This window comes from Anomalospiza imberbis, unplaced genomic scaffold, assembly GCF_031753505.1.
Source record: "Anomalospiza imberbis isolate Cuckoo-Finch-1a 21T00152 unplaced genomic scaffold, ASM3175350v1 scaffold_61, whole genome shotgun sequence".
Taxonomy (NCBI): domain Eukaryota; kingdom Metazoa; phylum Chordata; class Aves; order Passeriformes; family Viduidae; genus Anomalospiza; species Anomalospiza imberbis.
Window position 1 is genome coordinate 569434 of NW_027100224.1, and position 20086 is coordinate 589519.

General features: G+C 61.8%; 2 protein-coding genes across 2 annotated transcripts; both read left to right on the plus strand.

Moving 5' to 3' along the window:
- Nucleotides 1–711: 711 nt before the first annotated feature.
- LOC137467399 (protein Hook homolog 2-like) lies at nucleotides 712–9498 on the plus strand. The gene is made up of 21 exons (XM_068178905.1): nucleotides 712–799; nucleotides 2061–2146; nucleotides 2268–2340; nucleotides 3465–3515; nucleotides 3651–3783; nucleotides 3880–3947; nucleotides 4218–4280; nucleotides 4368–4445; nucleotides 5201–5349; nucleotides 5424–5564; nucleotides 5785–5986; nucleotides 6063–6173; nucleotides 6244–6331; nucleotides 6541–6610; nucleotides 6714–6782; nucleotides 6863–6908; nucleotides 7087–7118; nucleotides 7205–7263; nucleotides 7505–7647; nucleotides 7733–7804; nucleotides 9206–9498. Exons 1-21 carry the CDS (start codon nucleotides 758–760, stop codon nucleotides 9344–9346), a joined length of 1917 nt encoding a protein of 638 aa, XP_068035006.1. The 5' UTR covers nucleotides 712–757; the 3' UTR covers nucleotides 9347–9498.
- A 1508-nt stretch (nucleotides 9499–11006) lies between these two features.
- On the plus strand, nucleotides 11007–17804 carry LOC137467384 (hsp90 co-chaperone Cdc37-like). The gene is given in 10 exon segments (XM_068178888.1): nucleotides 11007–11025; nucleotides 11069–11188; nucleotides 12661–12798; nucleotides 12801–12944; nucleotides 13044–13149; nucleotides 13441–13556; nucleotides 14009–14131; nucleotides 15761–15943; nucleotides 16941–17012; nucleotides 17307–17804. Coding segments are annotated over 9 exon segments (1137 nt in total). The 5' UTR covers nucleotides 11007–11025; nucleotides 11069–11086; the 3' UTR covers nucleotides 17460–17804.
- Nucleotides 17805–20086: the final 2282 nt, after the last annotated feature.

Below are 20086 nucleotides of genomic sequence, written 5' to 3' on the forward strand. Positions count from 1 at the left end.
GGAGCACTGGGATGCTCCATGTCCATACTGGGAGCACTGGGATGTCCCCATGTCCATACTGGGAGCACTGGGATGCCCCATGTCCATACTGGGAGCACTGGGATGTCCCCAAGTCTATGCTGGGAGCACTGGGATGCCCCATGTCCATACTGGGAGCACTGGGATGTCCCCATGTCCATACTGGGAGCACTGGGATGCCCCCAAGACCATACTGGGAGCACTGGGATGTCCCCATGTCCATACTGGGAGCACGGTGGGGGGGTTCCCGGACCTTACTGGGAACACTGGAGGGGGTTCCGGCCGCGGGCCGGCCCCCGCGAGGCCATCGGGTTCAGCGCTGACGCAGCGCGGGCGTCGCCGCCGCCGCTGCCCCGCGGCGAGAGCGGCCCCGCTTGACCCTCCCGAGCCGGCGGGGGCCCGACGGGCGCGGCCGCGGGGGCGGCGGGACGCGGGCCGTGAGTCACCGGCGGGGCCGCGCCGGGGCCGCTCTGGGCGCGACTCTATGGCCTTGGCGGACCCGGCTCCGCTGCAGCCGGGGCGTGCCCGGCAGGGGGCGTGGCGCGCAGGTGTGGCCGCTCTGTCCCCGTCTCTATGGCCCGGGAGGAAGGGCGGAAAGGGCGCGGCCGGAAGTGGCGGGTGCGGCCGCTCTAGGTGCGACTCTGTGGCCCCGGAGGCCGCGGCGGGCGTGGCGGGCGGGGCGGGGCGCAGGTGCGGCCGCTCCGGCCGCGCCTCGGTGCCCCTGGAGGACCGGCCGGACATGGCGGCGGGGCGGGACGCGTGCGGGGCGCTGCTCACCTGGGTAAGGGGGGCCGGGACCCCCCCCGGGACCCCCAGAGTTCAAGCGGGACCCCCCCCCCCCGTGCTCGGGGATCGAGCCCGGAACCCACCCACCCACACCTCGGGACACCCGGGCGGTTCCTGCGGATTCGGGAACTTTGGTCGCCCCGGGGCACCTGTGACCCCCTCGGGGACCCGGTGACCCCCCTCGGGGACCCGGTGACCCCCCCCGTGACCCCTGCGGCCCCTCCAGGTCCGTGTCCCCCCCCCCGGTGACCTTTGTCCCCCGCCACAGACGTGTCCGAGCCCTGGTGACCCCCCCGCCCTTTGTCCCAGTGCCCTTTGACCCCCGCCCCCCCCGAAATTCAGAGGGGGATTTTGGGGGGTGGGGTGTGGTCCGTCCCTACCCCCCTCTGTGCCCCCCCAGTGGGTCTGGGGGGGCTCAGTGGGGGTTTTGGGGTGTCCCTGACCCCCCGGGGGGGCTCAGTGGAGTTTTGGGGTGTCCCTGACCCCCCCGTGGTGGGTCACTGGGGTTTTGGGGTGCTCTGACCCCCCTGGGGGGGCTCAGTGGAGTTTTGGGGTGTCCCTGACCACCCTGGGGGGGCTCACTGGAGTTTTGGGGTGTCCCTGATTCCCCATGGGGGGGCTCAGTGGAGTTTTGGGGTGTCCCTGATTCTCCCTGGGGGGGCTCTCTGGGGATTTTGGGGTGTCCCTGACCACCCTGGGGGGGTTCAGTGGAGTTTTGGGGTGTCCCTGATTCCCCCTGGGGGGGCTCAGTGGGGTTTTGGGGTGTCCCTGACCCCCCGGGGGGGCTCGGTAGGGTTTTGGGGTGTCCTTGGTCACCCTGGGGGGGCTGTTCTGGGTCTTTGGGGTGTCCCTGACCCCGCTGGGAGGTTTTGGGGTGTCCCTGACCCCCTGGGGGATTTTGGGGGTGTCCCTGACCCTGCTGGGGGGTTTTGGGGTGTCCCCGACTCCCCTGGGGGGTTTTGGGGTGTCCCTGAGCCCCCTGGGGGGTTTTGGGGGTTTTGGGGTGCCCTGAGCCCCCTGGGGGGTTTTGGGGTGTCCCTGACCCCCCTGGGGGGTTTTGGTGTGCCCTGAGCCCCCTGGGGGGTTTTGGGGTGTCCCTGACCCCCCTGGGGGGTTTTGGGGTGCCCTGACCCCCCTGGGGGGTTTTGGGGTGTCCCTGACCCCCCTGGGGGGTTTTGGGGGTTTCGGGGTGCCCTGACCCCCCTGGGGGGTTTTGGGGTGTCCCCGACTCCCCCTTTTCCCCCCGCCCCCCGCAGCTGCAGACCTTTGACCCCCCCTCGCCGTGCGCGGCCCCCCCGGACCTGGCCAGCGGGGTGACCCTGGCCCACGTCCTGCACAAAATGTGAGTTATTTATTGGGGGGGCGGGGGGCGTCCCCCCGGCCTCGGGGACCCCCCCCCCCAGAGGCCCAGGCTGATTTTGGGGACCCCCCTTCCCCCCCCAATGCACCCCCCATCCCCGCAGCGATCCCTCCTGGTTCGATGAGACGTGGCTGGGCCGGATCCGGGGGGACACCGAGGGCAGCGCTCGGCTCAAGGTGGGGGGGCTCGATTTTGGGGGTGGGGGGAAAGTGTTTTGGGGGGGTCAGGATTTGGGATTCGGTTTTTGGGGGTGGGGGGGCGGCATGTTTTGGGGTGGGATGGGGTTTTTGGGGGGTCAGAATGTGGGGCTGGTTTGGGGGGGCATTGGTTTTGGGGTGGGATGGGGTTTTTGGGGGGAGTCAGAATGTGGGGTTTGCTTTTTGGGGTGGGGGGCAGCCTGTTTTGGGGGGCAGAATGTGGGGTTCGTTTTTGGGGGGGAAATTTTGGGGTGGGATGGGGTTTTTGGGGGGAGTCAGAATGTGGGGTTTGTTTTTTGGGGTGGGGGCAGCATGTTTTGGGGGGGTCAGAATGTGGGGCTGGTTTTGGGGGGCGGCATGTTTTGGGGTGGGATGGGGTTTTTTGGGGGGGTCAGAATGTGGGGTTCGTTTTTGGGGGGAAATTTTGGGGTTGGAGGGGGTTTTTGGGGGGAGTCAGAATGTGGGGTTCGTTTTGTGAGGCGGGGGGGCAGCATGTTTTGGGGGGGTCAGAATGTGGGGCTGGTTTTGGGAGGGCGTTGGTTTTGGGGTGGGAGGGGGTTTTTGGGGGGGCAGAATGTGGGGCTGGTTTTTGGGGGGGAAATTTTGCGGTTGGAGGGGGTTTTTGGGGGGGGAAATTTTGGGGTGGGAGGGGGTTTTTGGGGGGAGTCAGAACGTGGGGCTGTTTTTTGGGGGGGGCCGTTGGTTTTGGGGGCTGTTTTTGGGGGGGCTGGATTAAGGAGGGTTGGTTCTTATGGGGGTGGTTTTGGGGAGGGATTTTGGGGTCCTGGTTTTGGGGGGGAGGATTGATTTTGGGGGGCTTTTGGGGAGGACTGATTTGGGGGGGCTTTTTGGGAGGACTGATTGGGGGGGTTGAGGAGGATTGATTTGGGGGGGCTTTTGGGGGGGGCTTTTGGGGGACGTTGAGCTTTGTGGCGACAACTTTGGGGGGATTTTTTTGGGAAGACACTTTTTTTTTTGGGGGGGGGGGTGTCTTTGCGGAGAGGCCGTTTTGGGGTACCCACGCAGCACAGCAGTGGGAGTGGGAGCGGAATTTGGGGGTCCTCGTGGGGAGGGGTTCCCACTTTTCCCCCCCCCCTCCCCAGGTGAACAACCTGCGCCAGGTGCTGCAGAGCGTCCTGGAGTATTGGCAGGATGTGAGTGTAGGGCGGGGGGGGTCCCAACCTTGGGGACCCCCACCCCATTTTTGGGTCGGGGGGGCTCCCCTCGACTTTGGGGGAGCCCCTGAGGGTGGGGGTGGGGGCTCTGACCCCGGGCCCCCCCACCCAAAGGTGCTGGGCCAGGCCGTGGCGGAGCAGCACGTGCCGGACGTGGCGCCAGCCGCCCGGCACGGCGACCCCGAGCAACTGGGCAAACTGGTGAGGCTGGTGCTGGGCTGCGCCGTGAGCTGCGAGCGGCGGGAAGGTGGGTGCGGGGACTCGGGGGGCGGGGTCCGCCCGTGACACCCCCAAAAAAACGCCCCCCTGAACCCCCCTCCACAAATCATGTCCCCCTCCCCAGAGCACATCCAGCGCATCATGACGCTGGAGGAGTCGGTGCAGCACGAGGTGATGACGGCCATCCAGGAGGTGGGGGCGCTTTGGGGGGGTTTTGGGGGGTCCCTGGGTGGTGTTGGGGGGGCCCTAAGGGTTTTGGGGGGTCACTGGGGGGAAGTTGGGGGTCCCCGAGGGTGGTTTGGTGGGGGGTATCCTGTGAGGGGTCACTGCGGTGGTGGGTTTGGGGGTGGTTTGGGACCACAGGGCTTGGAGGGTCGTGGGGGAGTTTTGGGGACCCCCTGGGGTTGTTGGGGGGCTTGAAGCCCCCCACCCAAATCCCAGCTTCTCCCTTCTTTGTGGCAGCTCTTGGATCCGGAGCCGTCGGAGCCGATGGCGGCTGAGACCTACGGGAACTTCGACGCTCAGGTGGGGGGGCGGGGGGCAGATTTTGGGGTGTCTCGGGAGGAATTTGGGGGTGCCAGGGGGTGTCTGAGCCCCCCTGTGCCCCCCCAGTCCCGCCGCTATTACTTCCTGAGCCAGGAGCCCCCCGAGGAGGGGTCGGGGCAGCGCTGCCGCGAGCTGGAGCAGCAGGTGAGGCCCGGGATCACCTGGGGGGACCCCAAATCCTGGGTCCCCCCAATTTCCACCCGAGGGCGAGGGCGAGGGGATTCTCTGCCGGCTCATGGGAGCGCTGGCAGCACCTGGGAGGGATCCTGCACACCTGGGAGGGATCCTGTGCACCTGGGAGGGATCCTGCACACCTGGGAGGGATCCTGCACACCTGGGAGGGATCCTGTGCACCTGGGAGGGATCCTGCACACCTGGGAGGGATTCTGCACACCTGGGAGGGATCCTGCACACCTGGGAGGGATCCTCCGCACCTGGAAGGGATCCTGCACACCTGGGAGGAATCCTGCACACCTGGGAGGGATCCTGCACACCTGGGAGGGATCCTCCGTACCTGGGAGGAATCCTGCACACCTGGGAGGGATTCTGCACACCTGGGAGGGATCCTGCGCACCTGGGAGGGATCCTGCACACCTGGGAGGGATCCTGTGCACCTGGGAGGGATCCTGCGCACCTGGGAGGGATCCTGCGCACCTGGGAGGGATCCTGCACTCCTGGGAGGGATCCTGCACACCTGGGAGGAATCCTGCACACCTGGGAGGGATCCTGCACACCTGGGCCCTATCCTGCACACCTGGACTCCCCCCAATTCCCCCTGCTGGATTAAGAACACCCAAGGCTCGATGGGAAACGATCCTTGAGCCGTTTGTGGGCGGGGTGGGAATACCTGGGAGGGGACCCCGCAGCCCTGCGCCCCTCCCGCACACCTGGGCATGCAGGTGGCCACGCTGCTGGAGGAGAAAGGACACCTGGCCGCCGAGAACCGCGCGCTGCGGGAGCAGCTCGAGTCCGACGCCGCCGGCGCCGCCGCCAAGAAGCTGCTGCGGCTGCAGACGCAGGTGGAGGAGCTGCAGGAGGAGAACTACAGGTGAGGACTCGCCCCCTGCGACCCCCCCCCCTCACCTGATGCCCTCACCTGAGGCTGGGGGGGTCCCGCTGCAGGCTGGAGAGCGGCAGGGAGGAGCTGCGGGCGCGCTGCTCGCGGCTGGAGCAGGAGGCGCGGGGGCTGCAGGCGCGGGCGCAGGAGCTGAGCGGGCTGGCGGGGGAGGCGCGGGCGCTGCGCGACGAGATGGACCTGCTCAGGTGAGCCGGGGTACCTGCTCAGGTGAGTTGGGATACCTGCTCAGGTGAGTTGGGATACCTGCTCAGGTGAGCCAGGGGGCTCCTGGGTGGCTCCACGTCCCATGGCATCACCATCAGGGCGGTGCTGTCGCGCCAGTGGCCGCATGTCGTCGTTCAGGTGCCGCGCACCTGGGCTCAGGTGTGGCGGCACATCACCGCGCGCGCTGTCCCCGTCCCCCAGGGCGTCGTCGGCGCGGGCGGGGCGGCTGGAGGCGGCGGTGGCCACGTACCGGGGCCGGGCGGCGGCGGCGGGCGAGCTGCGGCGCTGGGCGCGGGCGCTGGAGGAGCGCCACGCCGCCCAGGTGCGCCGCGCTGCGCACCTGCAGCAGCAGCTGGGCCGCGCCCAGGCCGGCTGCGCGCAGCTGGAGGCCGCCCGCAGGCAGGTGAGGGGCGCACGGCAGGCGGCGGCGGCGGCGGCGTTGTCGCCTTGCCCGGTGACCTCACGGTGTGGCCGCGCAGGTGGAGGAGCTGAGCGGGCAGCAGGCGGAGGCGGCGCTGCGGGCCGAGAAGTGGCACCTGGAGTTGCGGCACCTGCAGGAGCGATTCGAGGCCCTGAGCCAGGAGAAGGAGGTGGGTGAGGCTCGGGGACGCACCCGGGGACATGCCCGGGGACACACCTGAGCCCCCTGTGCCCCCGCAGCGGCTGCTGGAGGAGCGGGACGCGCTGCGCGAGGCCAACGAGGAGCTGCGCTGCGCGCAGGTGCAGCAGAGCTACCTGAGCCGGGCAGGTGAGTGTGGGGTGGCACAGATCCCCCCAGGGAGGTGACAGAACACCTGGGAGGAAGGGGACACGCTCCTGACCGAGCACCACCCTTGCACGGCACACCAGAGAGCCCCCACTTTGGGCTGCAGGGTTTAGGGGGGCTCCAGAGGGGTTTGGGTGGGCAGGGCGCAGGTTTGGGGTGTCCCCCTGCCCAAAATGGATCTTTTACCCCAGACGCAGGGCTGGAGGGAGGCGCGGCCCCTCCCCGGAATTTGGCGGCGGAGATCCTTCCCGCAGAGCTCAGGTGGGTCCAGGGAGGTGTCCAAAAACGTGGACGGGGTGGGTGGGGGGCGTCCCCAGCTGCTCGTGGGGTCCCTCACGAGCGCCCCGGTGTCCCCCCCCACCAGGGACACGGTGACGCGGCTGCGGCGTGAGAACCAACGGCTGCGGCTGCAGCGGGACCAGCTCCGGCACAGGTGGGGGAGCTGGGGGGGTCTGGGGGTCCTCAAAAGACCCCCGAGACCCCCCCAATCCCTAATGCCCCCCACACCCACAGGCTGGAGGCCACCGAGGCAGCTGAGGCTCGGACGGCGCAGGGCGAGGTGAGTGTGGGGGGCACTGCGGAGATTTTGGGGGGGTTTCTCCGCACCAAGGGGGGTCCCCAGTTCGTTGTGGGGGTCTTGGTGTCTTGGGGAGGGTCTCAGGGTTTTGGGGGAGATGTGTTTTATTGGGGGCACCTCAGTGCTCCTGCTTCACCTCTTTCTGAATTCCCCCCCCCAGCTGTTGCTGCTGGAGGAGACCCCCGAGGACCTGTGAGTTTTTGGGGGGTGGGGGGAATTTGGGGAGCCCTCCCAACATCCCCAACCTGTGACCAACCCCTGCCCACCCCCCGGCCCAGGGAGGAGCTGCCGGAGGGAGAGGAGGAGGAGGAGGAAGAGCTGGAGCTCTCCAGGGCTGGTATGAGGGGGTCTGGAGTGGGCATCAGAATCTGGGGAGGGGTCAGGGTGTGGGGAGTCCTGGGGGGAAAATTTTGGGGTGCCCCAGGTTGGGGGTTGTATAGGGGTCCTGGCGGAGGGGGTGATGTCTGGAGGAAGGGGGCAGGAGATGAACTATGCCTCAGTTTCCCCATGAAGATTTCCGGAGGTTTGGGGGGGTCCTTCCTGGCTAACCTTCCTTTTTGTTCCCGCTACGGGATCAGGATTTAGAGGTTCCACGAGGTCGCCCCCCCAAAAGCTCTCAGCTTCCCCTGGGGACCCCCCTGGGACCCCACCCTTGGCCCCCGTCCTGCAGCTCCTCCGCAACCAGCTGCAGGAGAAGGACGCGCTGATCCGGCACCTGGAGGTGAGGGGTTAAACCTGGGTGCGTTGGGGAGGGGTCCCGGGGGTCTCCGGCCCCAGCTGAGCCCCCCCACCCCGAACACCCCCAGAACGACTGGGAGCGCAGCCGGGCACAGCGGGAGCGCGAGGAGCGGCTGCTGGTCACCGCCTGGTACAACATGGTGAGCGCGGGGGTCCCGGGGGACGGAGACCCCGGGAGCCCCCCGGGACCCCAATAACCCCTCCTGTTTTCCCCTCACGTTTCCCACCTTTTCCCCTCACATTTCCCACCTTTTCCCCTCACATTTCCCACCTTTCCCTCTCACATTTCCCACCTTTTCCCCTCACATTTCCCACCTTCTCCCCTCACATTTCCCACCTTTCCCCCTCACATTTCCCACCTTTTTCCCCTCACATTTCCTGCCCTTTTCCCCTCATATTTCCTGCCCTTTTCCCCTCACATTTCCCACCTTTCCCACTCACATTTCCACCCTTTCCCCCTCACATTTCCCACCTTTCCCCCTCACATTTCCCACCCTTTTTCCCCTCACATTTCCCAGCTTCTCCCCTCACATTTCCCACCTTTCCCCCTCACGTTCCCTGCCCTTTTTCCCCTCACATTTCCCACCTTTCCCCCTCATATTTCCCACCTTTCCCCCTCAGATTTCCCACCATTCCCCCTCACGTTCCCTGCCCTTTTCCCCTCACATTTCCTGCCCTTTCTCCCCTCACGTTCCCTGCCTTTTTCCCCTCACATTTCCCACCTTTTCCCCTCACATTTCCTGCTCTTTTTCCCCTCACATTTCTCACATTTTCCCCTCACATTTCCCGCCCTTTTCCCCTCACATTTCCTGCCCTTTCTCCCCTCACATTTCCCACCTTTACCCCTCACATTTCCCACCTTTTCCCCTCACATTTCCCACCTTCCCCCCTCACATTTCCCACCTTTCCCTCTCACGTTTCCTGTCCTTTTCCCCTCACATTTCCTGCCCTTTCTCCCCTCACATTTCCCACCTTTTCCCCTCACATTTCCTGCCCTTTTCCCCTCACATTTCCCACCTTTCCCCCTCACATTTCCCACCTTCCCCCCTCACATTTCCCACCTTCCCCCCTCACATTTCCCACCTTCCCCCCTCACATTTCCCACCTTCCCCCCTCACATTTCCCACCTTTACCCCTCACATTTCCCACCTTCTCCCCTCACATTTCCCACCTTCCCCCCTCACATTTCCCACCTTTTCCCCTCACATTTCCTGCCCTTTCTCCCCTCACATTTCCCACCTTTCTCCCCCTCACATTTCCCACCTTTCCCCCTCACATTTCCCACCCTTTTTCCCCTCACATTTCCCAGCTTCTCCCCTCACATTTCCCCCTTCCCCCCTCACATTTCCCACCTTTTTCCCCTCACATTTCCCACCTTTTCCCCTCACATTTCCCACCTTTTCCCCTCACATTTCCCACCTTCTCCCCTCACATTTCCCACCTTTTCCCCTCACATTTCCCACCTTCTCCCCTCACATTTCCCACCTTCTCCCCTCACATTTCCCACCTTTCCCCCTCACCTTCCCTGCCCTTTTCCTCAGGGGCTGGCGCTGCGGCAGCACGAGGGAGGGTCGCCGGCGCGGGGTGGCCCCAGCGGGGCTCAGTCCTTCCTGGCCCAGCAGCGCCTGGCCACGGTGGCCCGGCGGGCGCGGGCCCCTCATGGCCGGGCTGTCTCCAGCTGAGGTGAGGGGTCCCCAAAAACCCCAGACCCCCCCTCACTCTGGGCTGGTCCCGTTTCACACACTACAAACCTGAGCTCTCGGTTTTTTTTGGGGGGGGGGGGAAGCCTGGACCTTGCCCCCGTACCTTTCGGGGAGACTTTTAGCACTTCTATTTTTGTAGCGTATTCCGGGGGGGTCTCAGATGTGTGTTACCCCCATTAAATCTTCTAATAAAGCCTCAGGACGCAGCGCTGGAGATTTGTTATGTGTGGGGGGGGGATATTGGGGTGCCTGTAGGGGTCTGAGCTGTGGGTGGGGAGTTTTTGGGTGTCTTAAAACTTGGGGTTGGTGCTGGGGTGAGGCAGAGGTGGGTGGGGGCGAGCACCCGAGAAATTACTTTGTCTTTATAGTTTTCCCCTCATGTTTCCCACCTTTCCCCTCACGTTTCCTGCCCTTTTCCCCCTCACTTTCCCGACATTTTCCCCTCATGTTTCCCACCTTTTCCCCTCACATTTCCCACCCTTTTTCCCCCTCACATTTCCCACCTTTTCCCCTCACATTTCCTGCCCTTTTCCCCTCATGTTTCCCGCCCTTTTTCCCTTCACATTTCCCACCTTTTCCCCTCACTTTTCCGATATTTTCCCCTCACATTTCCTGCCCTTTTCCCCTCACATTTCCCACCTTTTCCCCTCATGTTTCCCGCCCTTTTCCCCCTCATGTTTTCCACCTTTTCCCCTCACATTTCCTGCCCTTTTCCCCCTCACATTTCCCACCTTTTCCCCTCACTTTTCCAATATTTTCCCCTCACATTTCCCGCCCTTTCCCCCTCACATTTCCCACCTTTTCCCCTCACATTTCCCACCTTTTCCCCTCACGTTTTCCTGCCCTTTTCCCCCTCAGATTTCCTACCTTTTTTTCCCCTCATAGGGAACCCCTCTAGTTAAACCCTTTAAAACAATGGAAAAAAGCGATTTTGCCCCCTCAGTTTAGACTTTAAAAATGGAATAACGAGTTCCCTCTATGTTTAGACCCCTAAAATGATGGATAAAGGGGGGGTCTCCTCCCAAAATAAAACATAGAAATGGTGAAAAAGGTGGAGTTTCCCTCAATTGAAACCTTAAAATGTAGGATCTTGCATCAATTAAAAATGTTTAATGGAATTCCCAGTCAATTTAAGCCCCCAAGAGGCCTCCTTCTCCCTTTACTGGTTTTCCCTCAAGAAACACCATTTTTTTGGGCTTTTTGACACCATTTTCCCTGTAAGATCCCTTAAAACAGAGGGCCCCTGTTGATGGAACTCTTAAAAAGGCTCATAAAGGATCTCCTTTCAACTCAAACCCTTAAAAACGACGGAAAACAGAGATTCCTCCTCAATTTAACCATTTAAACAGCAGAAAAGTTGGATTTGTCCTCAACTAAATCCCTGAAATAACAGAAAGTAGGGATTCCCAGTCAATTAAACCTCTTCAAATCATGGAAGAGGCAGGCTTTTCCTTCAAGTTAAACCCTTAAAATAGTTTAAAATACTCTATTCCTTTTATGAACGCCCTTAAACCCGCAGGTGAAACGCAGTGTGAGGGTGCTCGTGTCTCTTTAAATCCGCCGCCATATTTGAACCGGGCGCGGCTTCCTGCGCGCCGCGCGCATGCTCAAAGGGGCGGGCGCGGCGCCGGAAGCGCGTCAGGCGCGGGCGGAAGCGCGTCAGGCGCGGGCGGAAGCGGCCGGGCCGGGCGGGTGCCGGAGGGTCGCGGCGGCCGCGCCATGGTGGATTACAGCGTGTGGGACCACATCGAGGTCTCGGACGACGAGGACGAGACTCACCCCAACATCGACACCGCCAGCCTCTTCCGATGGCGGCACCAGGTGCGGCTCGGCCGGCCCGCGCCGCCCCCCGGGCCTGGCGCTCCGCGGGAGGCCCGTTCCTATGGCGACCGGGCCCGGGATTCCCGGAAGGAAGGGGATGGGGAAGGCAGGGGGTGATGTGTTGTTCGTGGGACCCCCGTGGTGTGCGGGGCTCTCCCTGTTCCCGCAGGACGGGAAGCGGGGGGGAGGGTGTGTTCTCCTTTTCCCGGCTCCAGGGCTCCGTGGGGCGGGGGCTCCCCACATTCCCATGGGATCATCCCTGCAGCCCCTGCGGGGAGCTCCGCCATCCCAGCACAGCCCATTCCCCATCCCAGGACACCCCGTTCCCCGTGCCCCATCCCAGGGCGCTCCGTTCCCCATCCCAGCACAGCCCATTCCCTGTTCCCCATCCCAGGGCGCTCCGTTCCCCATCCCAGCACAGCCCATTCCCCATTCTCCATCCCAGCACAGCCCATTCCCCATTTTCCATCCCAGCACAGCCCGTTCCCCGTGCCCCATCCCAGCACAGCCCATTCCCCATTCTCCATCCCAGCACAGCCCGTGCCCCATCCCAGGGCGCTCCGTTCCCCATCCCAGCACAGCCCATTCCCTGTTCCCCATCCCAGGACACTCCGTTCCCCATTCCCCATCCCAGCACAGCCCATTCCCCATTCTCCATCCCAGCACAGCCCGTGCCCCATCCCAGGGCGCTCCGTTCCCCATCCCAGCACAGCCCATTCCCTGTTCCCCATCCCAGGACACTCCGTTCCCCATTCCCCATCCCAGCACAGCCCATTCCCATTCCCCGTTCCCTATCCCAGGACACCCCATTCCCCGTTCCCCATCCCAGCACAGCCCATTACCCATCCCAGAATAGCCCATTCCCCATTCCCTATCCCAGCACAGCTCATTCCCCATTCTCCATCCCAGCACAGCCCATTCCCCGTTCCCCATCCCAGCACAGCCCATTCCCCGTTCCCTATCCCAGGACACCCCATTCCCCGTTCCCCATCCCGGCACACCCCGTTCCCCGTGCCCCATCCCAGGACACTCTGTGCCTCATCCCAGCACAGCCCATTCCCCATTCCCCATCCCAGCACAGCCCATTCCCCGTTCCCCATTCCAGCACAGCCCATTCCCCGTTCCCTATCCCAGGACATCCCATTCCCCATTCCCCGTTCCCCATCCCGGCACACCCCGTTCCCTGTCCCCCCTCAGCTCCTGCTCCGTCCCTGCCTTGCCCGGGGGCTGCTCCTTCCCTTGGGAAGCGCCTCAGGGAAGGGGCACAGCCCCCCCAAATCCCCCTGCGTGTCCCGGGATGGGGCAGCGCCGCCTCCAAGGGCTCGCACCCAACTTTGGGGAGCTTGGAATTCCAGAGCCACCCCCACGTTCCCCACGGAAAAGCTGCTGCTCCCTCCCCATCCCAACAAAACCCCCCCAAACGCCGGGAGTGACACGCTCCAGCTGCCTTCCTGCTGCCGGTGCCTCCCCAGGCCCGCGTGGAGCGCATGGAGCAGTTCCAGAAGGAGAAGGAGGAGCTGGATAAAGGCTGCCGCGAGTGCAAGCGCAAACTCGCCGAGTGCCAGAAGAAGATGAAGGAGCTGGAAGTGGCCGAGGCGGAGAGCGGGAAGAGGGGGAGCTGGAGAAGCTCCAGGCCGAGGCCCAGCAGCTGAGGAACGAGGAGAAAAGCTGGGAGAACAAGCTGGAGGAGCTGAGGAAGAAGGAGAAGAACATGCCCTGGAACGTGGACACGCTCAGCAAGGACGGCTTCAGCAAGGTGGGGTTTGGGGAGAAAACCCCCCCCCCCAAAAAAAACCCACCCCCGCCGTGTCCTAAATCCCCCCAAACCATTCCCTGTGTTCCTTCGGGTTCCCAGAGCGTTTTCAACGTGAAGCCCGAGGAGAAGGAGGAGACGGAGGAGCAGAAGGAGAAGAAACACAAAACCTTCGTGGAGCGATATGAGAAGCAGATTAAACACTTTGGTGAGGGCCCTGGGGGGGCTTTAGGGGAGCTGGGGGAAGCTTTTTGGGGTTCTCCAAGCTTGGGAACAACCCCCCTGGGGTGGGAGCAGCCCGGAATCCTCTCACTGCGCGGCAAAATCGAGGATTTTGTGTGCTTTTCCCATTTTTTTCCCCCGCCGAGGCGCAGTTTCGGGGGAGGTCAGTTAGATTTCGGAACGAGGCGCTCGCCCTCCTCGCCGCCCTTCTCCTGACGGAGTTTGGAGCTCGTTCCCTGGCTGAGCCGGGGGAATGCTCCCCGCTCCCTGTCTGCAGGGATGCTGAGGCGCTGGGATGACAGCCAGAAGTACCTGTCGGACAACCCTCACCTGGTCTGCGAGGAGACAGCCAACTACCTGGTCATCTGGTGCATCGACCTGGAGGTGGAGGAGGTGAGGAGTCGGGATAAAATCCCCCTTTCCCGGGCTGGAGCTGCCTTCTTGTCACCTCTGTGGGCTCCTTCCCGTTTTTCCTGCCAAGAAAAACGAGAGCGTTGGGGATGCATAAGGCAGGAGAGGTGGGGAAAAAAGATCCTTAAAATCGTCCTATAAAAGCACCCCAGCCTTCCATGGGAGAGAGGCTCACCCCTGAGCCCTCTCCTGCAGCTCCGGGGTTTCCCTGGGAGGAGGAGCCCACAAAATCAGGGAATTTGGGATTAATTTGGGATCAAAAAGCTCCTAAAGGTCATCAAACCCAACCCAGTCTCGTCCTAGTGACTTAACACACGAATCCACCCTCTGCGGGGATTCCCTGACCCAAATCACCTCTTTCCCACCCGAAAAGGGGTTTGGGGAATGTGAGTTTTGGGGGATTTTGGGGATTTTGACACCGTTTTTCCCCCCAGAAACACGCGCTGATGGAGCAGGTGGCCCACCAGACCATCGTCATGCAGTTCATCCTGGAGCTGGCCAAGAGCCTCAAGGTGGATCCCAGGGCCTGCTTCCGGCAGTTTTTCACCAAAATTAAGGTAAAAATCCCCCCTGGACTCCCCAAAATCCCTCCCTGAGGCCGAGCGCGCCCCGATTTCCACGGGTTTAGCCTCAAATTTTTCTCCTTTTCGTGAGGTTTGACCGGGAGAGGGGGATGGGGTGGAAAAGGGGGGGCTCAGGGGGTGGAATTGGGGGTTTGGGGTTGGAATTGGGGCTTCAGGGGTGGGGATGAGGGTGTGGGATTGGAACTGGGGATTTGGGGTTGGAACTGGGGATTTAGGAGTGGAACTGGGGATTCAGGGGTGGAAACAAGGGTGTGGGACTGGAGTTGGGGATTTGGGGTTGGAATTGGGGCTTCAGGGGTGGAGATGAGGGTGTGGGATTGGAACTGGGGATTTGGGGTTGGAACTGGGGATTTAGGAGTGAAGCTGGGGATTTAGGAGTGGAACTGGGGCTTCAGGGCTGGAGACGAGGGTGTGGGACTGGAGTTGGGGATTTGGGGTTGGAACTGGGGATTTAGGAGTGGAATTGGGGATTCAGGGGTGGAGATGAGGGTGTGGGACTGGAGTTGGGGATTTGGGGTTGGAATTGGGGATTTAGGAGTGGAGCTGGGGATTTAGGAGTGGAACTGGGGATTTAGGAGTGGAACTGGGGATTCACGGGTGGAAACAAGGGTGTGGGACTGGAGTTGGGGATTTGGGGTTGGAATTGGGGCTTCAGGGGTGGAGACGAGGGTGTGGGACTGGAGTTGGGGATTTGGGGTTGGAACTGGGGATTTAGGAGTGGAATTGGGGATTCAGAGGTGGAAACGAGGGTGTGGGACTGGAATTGGGGATTTGGGGTTGGAACTGGGGGTTTAGGAGTGGAATTGGAGATTCAGGGGTGGGAAGAGGCAGCTCGGGGCCTGCAGGTTGGGGTTCAGCCCCCCTCATCACGGCACAGCCCCCAGTTCCCAATTCCCCTTCGTTACCCCTTCGTTACCCGGCACCGCCGGACGGAGCCGGGGGTGGGTTTGGGGCAGTTTTGGGATGGATTTGGGGCAGGTTTAGGGTGGATTTGTGGTGGTTTTGGGGTGGGTTTGGGGTGGGTTTGTGGTGGATTTGGGATGGTTTTGGGATGGATTTGGGGCAGGTTTAGGGTGGGTTTGCGGTTGATTTGTGGTGGTTTTGTGGTGGATTTGGGGTGGGTTTGTGGTGGATTTGGGATGGTTTTGGGATGGATTTGGGGTGGTTTTGGGATGGATTTGTGGTGGTTTTGGGATGGATTTGTGGTGGTTTTGTGGTGGATTTGGGGTGGGTTTGTGGTTGATTTGGGGTGGGTCTGGGATGGATTTGGGGCGGGTTTGGGGTGGTTTTGTGGTGGATTTGGGGTGGTTTTGTGGTTGATTTGGGGTGGGTTTGGGATGGATTTGGGGTGGGTTTGTGGTGGATTTGGGATGGTTTTGGGGTGGATTTGGGGTAGATTTGGGGTGGGTTTGTGGTTAATTAGGGGTGGGTTTGGGATGGATTTGGGGTGGGTTTGGGATGGATTTGGGGTGGGTTTGTGGTTGATTTGTGGTTGATTTGGGATGGATTTGTGGTGGATTTGGGGCGGTTTTGTGGTGGATTTGGGGTGGATTTCGGCATACAACCCCCCTGAACCCCATTTCCCCCCCCCCACACTCCCAGACGGCGGACCAGCACTACCTGGAGGGCTTCACGGAGGAGCTGGAGGGCTTCAAGGAGCGGGTGCGGGGCCGGGCGCGGGCGCGGCTGGAGAAGGCGCTGCGCGAGTATGAGGAGGAGGAGCGCCAGAAGCGCCTCGGGCCCGGCGGGCTCGACCCCGTGGACGTCTACGAGTCCCTGCCCCCCGTGAGTCCGGGCCGGATCCCCCCTCCCCGGCCTCGGGGGCGATTCCCGCCAGCGTCCCCCGGCTCTGAGCGGGTTTTGGGGCTAAACGGCGGCGTTTTGGGTGTTGGAGGTTTGGGGGCTCCTGGTGGGGTTTGGTTGAGTCCCGGTCAGTCCCGGTACGGGTTTGGTTTTGAGGCTCAGTCCCTCGGTTTTGGGTTTTTGGAGCGTTTCCTTGCGGGGATTGTTGGCGCCCAGTTTGATCCCGGTCGCTCCCAGTGTGATCCCAGTATATCCCAGTGTGATCCCAGTATATCCCAGTGTGATCCCAGTATATCCCAGTCATTCCCAGCATGATCCCAGTCCCTCCCAGCATGATCCAAGTCACTCCCAGTATGTTCCAGTCACTCCCAGTATGTTCCAGTCACTCCCAGTGTGATCCCAGTATATCCCAGTCACTCCCAGTATGTTCCAGTCACTACCAGTGTGATCCCAGTATATCCCAGTCACTCCCAGTATGTTCCAGTCACTACCAGTGTGATCCCAGTATATCCCAGTCACTCTCAGCATGATCCCAGTCACTCCCAGCGTGATCCCAGTCACTCCCAGTATGTTCCAGTCACTCCCAGTATGTTCCAGTCACTCCCAGTATGTTCCAGTCACTCCCAGTGTGATCCCAGTATATCCCAGTCACTCCCAGCATGATCCCAGTAACTTCCAGTGTGATCCCAGTATGTTCCAGTCCCTCCCAGCATGATCCCAGTCACTCCCAGCACAATCCCAGTCCCTCCCAGCATGATCCCAGTCACTCCCAGCACAATCCCAGTCACTCCCAGTGTGATCCCAGCATGATCCCAGTCACTCCCAGTACGTTCCAGTCACTCCCAGCGTGTTCCCAATCACTGCCAGCGTGTTCCCAGTCACTCCCAGTGTGATCCCAGTCCCTCCCAGCACGATCCCAGTCATTCCCAGTATATCCCAGTCCCTCCCAGCACCACTGACCAGTCCCTGGGCCCGGCAGGAGCTGCAGAAATGCTTCGATGTCAAAGACGTTCAGATGCTGCAGGACACAATCAGCAAAATGGACCCAACCGTGAGTTTTTTACCCAAAAACCCCCCTTGGGAGGGGTCCCAAATCCCTTGGGGTGTCCCCAAATCCTTCAGGGGGGTGTCCCCAAATCCCTTGGGGTGTCCCCAAATCCCTTGGGGTGTCCCCAATTTCTTCGGGGGGTGTCCCCAAATCCATTGGGGTGTCCCCAAATCCCTTGGGGTGTCCCCAATTCCTTCGGGGGGTGTCCCCAAATCCCTTGGGGTGTCCCCAATTCCTTCAGGGGGTGTCCCCAAATCCCTTGGGGTGTCCCCAAACCCCCTGGCGCCCCTTTTTTAGGAGGCCAAGTACCACATGCAGCGCTGCATCGACTCGGGGCTCTGGGTGCCCAACGCCAAGGGCGGGGACGGGGCGGACAAGGGCGCCGGCGAGGCCGCGGTCTACGAGGAGATCAAGAAGGAAAACGGCGCCGAGGACGAGGCAAAGCCCTGAGCGGGGCCAGGCCCCCTGAAGGAAAAGGCGGAAAAGGTCGAAAAAAAAGTGGAAAAAAACCCCAAAATTAAAGAAAAAAAAAAACCAACGCGCCCCTGTCGGAAAAGCAGCAAAAGCAGGCGGGGAGGGGTCCTGCCCCACCCCCACCCTCTCAGCCCCCTCCCCGCTCCCCTCACGCCCCCCCACCCCGCGCTTTTCACGCCGTAGAGACTTTTGGGGAAGGTTTTTGGGAGGTTTGGGGCTCCCCCCCACCCCCCCACCGGCCCCTCCTCGGTTGAGTTTGGGGTTCGGGGGGGGTCGGAGCCGCGGTGCCGGAGCGGAGAATAAAGAGATTGGAGAAGCTGAGCGTGGAGTGGGGGTCCGGGGGCGTTCTGGGGGGCCGGGGATGAACCGGGGCCACCCTGGGAGGGCAGGGGGCTGTGACCCCTCTCCCCCCGTCCTGCCAGCCCCTCCTGGGGGGCTCCGCTGACGGGGTTTGGCCCACTCAGATTGGATCCTGGTCCAGCTGTGCCCGGAGGGTTGGATCCAGCTGTGGCTGTGTTTAAATCCAGCTGTGCCCGTGGGTTTGGATCCAGCTGTGCCCGTGGGTTTGTATCCAGCTGTGCCCGTGGGTTTGGATCCAGCTGTGTCCATGGGTTTGGATCCAGCTGTGCCCGTGAGTTTGGATCCAGCTGTGCCCGATGGTTTGGATCCAGCTGTGGCTGTGTTTAAATCCAGCTGTGGCCGTGTTTAAATCCAGCTGTGGCCGTGTTTAAATCCAGCTGTGCCCGTGGGTTTGGATCCAGCTGTGCCCGTGGGTTTGGATCCAGCTGTGTCCGTGGCTTTCAATCCAGCTGTGCCCATGGGTTTGGATCCAGCTGTGCCCATGTTAAAATCCAGCTGTGCCCGTGGGTTTGGATCCAGCTGTGCCCGTGGGTTTGGATCCAGCTGTGCCCGTGGGTTTCGATCCAGCTGTGCCCGTGGGTTTGGATCCAGCTGTGCCCGATGGTTTGGATCCAGCTGTGCCCATGGGTTTGGATCCAGCTGTGCCCGATGGTTTGGATCCAGCTGTGGCTGTGTTTAAATCCAGCTGTGGCCGTGTTTAAATCCAGCTGTGCCCGTGGGTTTGGATCCAGCTGTGTCCGTGGCTTTAAATCCAGCTGTGCCCATGGGTTTGTATCCAGCTGTGCCCATGTTAAAATCCAGCTGTGCCCATGGGTTTAAATCCAGCTGTGTCCATGGGTTTGGATCCAGCTGTGCCCGATGGTTTGGATCCAGCTGTGGCTGTGTTTAAATCCAGCTGTGCCCATGTTAAAATCCAGCTGTGCCCATGTTAAAATCCAGCTGTGTCCATGGGTTTAAATCCAGCTGTGCCCGTGGGTTTGGATCCAGCTGTGCCTGTGTGTTTGGATGCAGATGTGCCCATGGGTTTGGATCCAGCTGTGGCCGTGTTTAAATCCAGCTGTGCCCGTGAGTTTGGATCCAGCTGTGTCCCAAGCCCCGCCCCCTGGACCGCCATGACCACGCCCCCTTCACATGCTCATCTCGATGCCCCGCCCCCTCACGCCTCTCAGCCAATCAGAGCCTTTCCTCATGTCCATGGGGCGAAGGCGCGTGGGCGTGGCCTGGCGCCGGCGCCGGCCAATGGCAGCGCGCGTCTCTCGGGGCCAATGGGAGGCGGCGGCTCTGCGGGGCGGAGGGAGCCGGAGCGGCGGCCGGGCCGGGCCGGTACCAACGGGGGGGACCGGAGGGGGGGGAGCCGGTACCAACCCACGGACCGGCGTCAGCTGGGGGGGTAACGGGGGGCCGATGCCAACCGGGAGCGGGGAGAGGGTCGGTTCCAACCGGGAGGGGCGGTACCAACCGGGGGTGGGCCCGGAACCAACCCTGTGAGGGGCCGGTACCAACCGGGGCGGGGGGGAGAGAGCGGGCAGGGGCCGGTACCAACCGGGGGTAGGGGGGGGGAATCTCCTGTGAGAGACTGAAATGGGTCGAAATCCACCCCAGAATGGGTCAAAAATTCATCTTGAAGTGGGTCAAAATCTACCCTGAAACGGGTCAAAGTTTCCTCTTGAAGTGGGTCAAAAATCCGCCCTGAAACGGGTCAAACATTCAGCCTGGAATGGATCAAAATCCATCCTGAAACGAATCCAATCCATCTCAAAAAGGGTGAAAATCCACCCTGAAACAGGTGCAAAACCCATTCTGAAGGGGGTCAAAATTCCACCCCGGAACGGGTCCAAAATCCCTCCCGAAAAATCCCCAAATGCACCCGAAATGGGTCCAAAATCCCCAAATCCACCCTGAAATGGGTCCAAAATCCCTCCTGAAAAATCCCCAGCTGCACCCGAAACGGGTCCAAAATCCCCAAATCCACCCTGAAATGGGTCCGAAACCCCAAATCCACCTGAAATGGGTCCAAAATCCCCAAATCCACCCCGAAATGGGTCCAAAACCCCAAATCCACCCTGAAATGGGTCAAAATCCCCAAATCCACCTGAAATGCATCCAAAATCCCCAAATCCACCCGAAACGGGTCCAAAATCCCCAAATCCACCCTGAAATGAGTCCGAAACCCCAAATCCACCTGAAACGGGTCCGAAATCCCCAAATCCACCCCGAAATGGGTCCAAAATCCCTCCTGAAAA